This window comes from Chanodichthys erythropterus, chromosome 8 (assembly GCF_024489055.1).
Source record: "Chanodichthys erythropterus isolate Z2021 chromosome 8, ASM2448905v1, whole genome shotgun sequence".
NCBI classification, from domain to species: domain Eukaryota; kingdom Metazoa; phylum Chordata; class Actinopteri; order Cypriniformes; family Xenocyprididae; genus Chanodichthys; species Chanodichthys erythropterus.
This window is the reverse complement of record NC_090228.1, coordinates 42,838,100-42,842,126: the sequence shown is the minus strand read 5'-3', so window position 1 is coordinate 42,842,126 and position 4,027 is coordinate 42,838,100. Positions and strand designations below refer to the sequence as shown.

General features: G+C 32.3%; 1 protein-coding gene across 1 annotated transcript; it reads left to right on the top strand.

Annotated features, from left to right (window-relative positions):
* The first annotated feature begins 2,745 nt into the window (after nt 1–2,745).
* Nucleotides 2,746–3,822, top strand: LOC137025276 (endonuclease domain-containing 1 protein-like). The gene is made up of 2 exons (XM_067393292.1): nt 2,746–3,054; nt 3,223–3,822. Exons 1-2 carry the CDS (start codon nt 2,746–2,748, stop codon nt 3,820–3,822), a joined length of 909 nt encoding a protein of 302 aa, XP_067249393.1.
* Nucleotides 3,823–4,027: the final 205 nt, after the last annotated feature.

The window sequence follows — 4,027 nt, the reverse complement described above, 5'->3', positions numbered from 1 at the left end:
AACGCAGAGCTTATTGCGGTTATTGGTGGTGAATATTGGTTGCAATGTAATGCTTCGGTACACACGTGCACCGTACCGAAAGCCCTGTACCGAAACGGTTCGGTACAAATACGTGTACCGTTACACCCCTAATATATATATATATATATATATATATATATATATATATATATATATATATATATATATATATATATATTTGTTCTTTGGTGTCAGCTTTAATGCTTGAGCACTTTAATTTTTTATTCTGATAAAAACACACACATTCTGAAAACTTACCTTAAATGTTCCTCTATACATAAATGATAGGACAAACATCATCCAAACAAACTAGTTATTTTGTAACAGAATTGAGTTCATGATTTGGACACCACAACATAGGCTATTTTAGTTATGAAAAATGTAATTTATAAACAAATTCATTTAAAGCTAAACAGAAATAATTACCTCTCTTATTTGGCACAAATCCAAATGTTTCCATATTCACAATGTATTTGGATGCTAAACTATATTATTCAAATGCTTTGATTGTACACTGACTATTTAAAATGAGTGCTGTAACTTTTTATATATTAGGTTGACTGTATTTTATTTTGACAATGGCTGCGATGTTTCTAAATCTGATAGGTTATGTTGTGTGTGCACGTAAGGCGCCAGCGCGATCACTTGAATTTTCTTATAAAAGCGTTAAAAATTTTAAATACTCGGATCGGATGCAACTTGTAAAGCACAATCACCTGTGCTCCTGTTTATATTAGTTTACATAGTGACACTTGAGTTAATTATATTGTGTGTGTGTGTGTGTTTTCTGAATGAGAACATGGTTAAACCACTTTAAAACAAGGGCATTTTTGTGTATTGTTTTGCAGAAATCATTAAAAAAATTGGAAAGTGTGAAAACAAGTGAAACATGTTTATAGTTTTGAGAAATGTGTCTTTGTTTTGAGAATTGAATAAAGTGTGTAAAATGTGAATATGTGTGAACAGTTGAGTCGGTGTGTGTAAACGATGAAAAGTGTGTTTTAGTTGTGCATAACTTTTGTTGCTTGTGTTTAACATTTTGCAACACAAGTGCATCACAGTGCAAAATGTGTTTTAGTGAGTGAGAATGTGTTTAGAGTTTAGAGTGCAAAAAGAGAGCATGACATTTGCAAACAGACTGCCTGAACTTGTTTAAGGTTTTGCAGAAAGAGTGATTTATTCTACTGGTTTAGTCTATTGAGAATTTGGTTCAGAGAATGTGGTTTACTGTCTTATATATATATATATATATATATATATATATATATATATATATATATATATATATATATATATATATATATATATATATATTGCTAAGTTTTTTTTTCATGGAAATGAAAGTTTGTTCATTTCCATGAAGCTAATAGAATATAACTGAACTCCAGTCATATACTAACCAAATGAGTAAGTGAATTTTTATTATCTTTGTCTTATGCAAACACTGACACCTATGACTGAATTTAAATGCAAATGAATCACTATGTGAGCTAACTTTAAACCCTAAAATGTTGTGTTGGTGTCAGATATTGGGAGTCTGGGCAGAAACTCTGTGTGCCAGACTAAAACAATATGTTACAATAAGAATTGAACTCAAAATATCAAAGTCCAAACTTCTGATCAAAACATGTAATGTACAGTGAAGTGAGGCAAGATGACACACTTATACACTTTTATTATACATTTATTCAAAGATATCAGCCTATGCAGTCATAAGTTTTAATTGTGATTACATTCAGTGTAAAATAGCAAAATAAGAATAAATACCTCAAATGCTTTTTCTGGAATTATATTTAATAATTAGATTTCTATTAGTCAAATAGTCTCTTTATTCTAATTGGTGTGTATATATATATATATATATATATATATATATATATATATATATATATATATATATATATATATATATATATATATATAAATATTTACAGCTGCGTCAATTGTTGGAGTAGCTAACACGCACACACATGCATATTAGCCCTTTTTTATTATTATAGGCCCATATTTTATGTATTTGTTCAATGTTTTTCCCAACTTGTTTGCTGTTAAAATAAAATATTTCCTATTTGTTTTAATACACACACACACACAAGTATAAATAGTTTGATTTCAGAGACATTTGATACAGACCAAATGTATGTGATAGAAAGTTGCTCAAGTTGCTCAGTTGCTCAACCTCTCCAGAATATATACAGGTGAGATTTGTCTGAAAAAAAGAAGATTGACTATTTTAAGGCAGTTTTTTCTATATAGAATTTATTATATGAACATTAATGTACTACTTTGTACATTATGCACATAATTTGTCATTTGTATAGTTATAAAGCTAACTGAACGTAACTGAACTGCGGTCACATACAGTACGAAGATATATTTCCATAAGCTAATATGAGTGAGTGAATTTTTATTGGCTTGACCTTGCCTACATTGATATCAATAACTGAAGTCGAATGATAATGTGAATGTGAGGTCAATTAAAACAGTCTTTAAAACTTTATCTTGCATCATGATAAAGGTCTTCTACAGCCAGTACTCACCTGTGTCACCAACTGGAGATAGAAATAACTCATGGGAGCCAGAGGGAAAAAAAAAAAAGAGGACAAAAAACCTCTCTATAAAACCTGAGGATATCTTTCTGGAAGCTGCACATCGTGTGAAACGGCCTTCACATTTCTACAACCACTAAAGCTTCATTTTTGGTTTGTGATTCAGCAGGTGAAAATGCATCTGTTTGTCGTCTCTGTGTTGCTGGTGTTTGGCTTTCCATTCATCATGACTGATGTTGTAGATTCATTCAGCACATGCAGCCAGTTTTTTTTTGATGGACAACCTCCAGTGATTCCTGGCATTCTGGAGAATTCTGAGTCAAAAGATAACCGCTACAAACTAATCTGTCAAAAACATGTGAACGCTTACAGATTTGCAACTCTCTATGACACAACAAGTAAGATTCCAGTTTTTTCAGCTTACAAATATACTGAGAAAGTAAAATTTGATAGACCAAAATCCAAATGGCGGATTGAGCAAAAGGTAAGGTTTCTTATGGTGTTTTGTTACAGTTTTGCCAAATGTGTTAAAGATTAGTTTGTCAAAAAAAAAAAAGTCAGTCAGAGCTTTACATATCTATTATCATGTGCAGAATTCATGTGCACTTCTCTATGCTACAAATTTAGTTTCTTATTCATTGTTTTTCTGCAGCTTGAAAACCAGGCCAGTAAAAAAGACTACTGTAAAAATGATCAAAATGTGAATTGCGGCCACTTATTTCCCAGCAGTCATGCAGCTGATTTAAACACTGCCAAATCTACATTCACACTGACCAATGCTGTGCCACAGAAGATCAGCTTTAATAGTGGCAGCTGGAGCCACATGGAGCAAAAAACAAAACTGATGATGGAGAGTCACTGCCTTGACCAAAACAATAAACTTGTGGCCTATGTGCTGGCAGGTGCTATACCTGGCAGAAATAAACTGAAAGACAGAGTGAACATTCCTTCACACATGTGGGCGGTATTTTGCTGCTACAGCGAAAAGGGCAAGTCCTGGGTCTTTTCAGCTCACTGGGCTGAAAATAAAGATGAAACAGATAACAGTAAAACTATCGATGACAAGACCCTGGAGCAATTAGAGGAATTCCTGAAACAAACTTGGCCGAAAGTGCAGCTGTTTAAGGAACGCTGTAATAATGGCAAGTTGGTGTCACAGTCTGGAAGTCAGTTTCAAGAATCTCAAGAAGAAGATGAATATTTTTCATGTGAAGAAGATGATGAATATTATTCAGCAAGTGAAGACATTTAACTGCTTTAAAAGGTTAACTGTTCATTTACTGTAAATGACCCATACAGAGTTAAAGGGATTCACCCAAAAATGAAATTTCATTCCAAACCTGCAAGCATTTATTTGAAAAAATAAAAAATAAAAATCAGATTATGGATCTGGAACAACATGAGGTTGAGTAAATAATGACAGAATTTTCATTTTGAGATTGTGTACTGGTTTATTT

Excerpts from the sequence above, each read along its gene's own strand:
- LOC137025276 (XM_067393292.1), top strand. The coding sequence starts at position 2,746 with ATGCATCTGTTTGTCGTCTCTGTGTTGCTGGTGTTTGGCTTTCCATTC. Across the intron at positions 3,055-3,222 it reads AATGGCGGATTGAGCAAAAG|CTTGAAAACCAGGCCAGTAA; the intron begins GTAAGGTTTCTT and ends GTTTTTCTGCAG.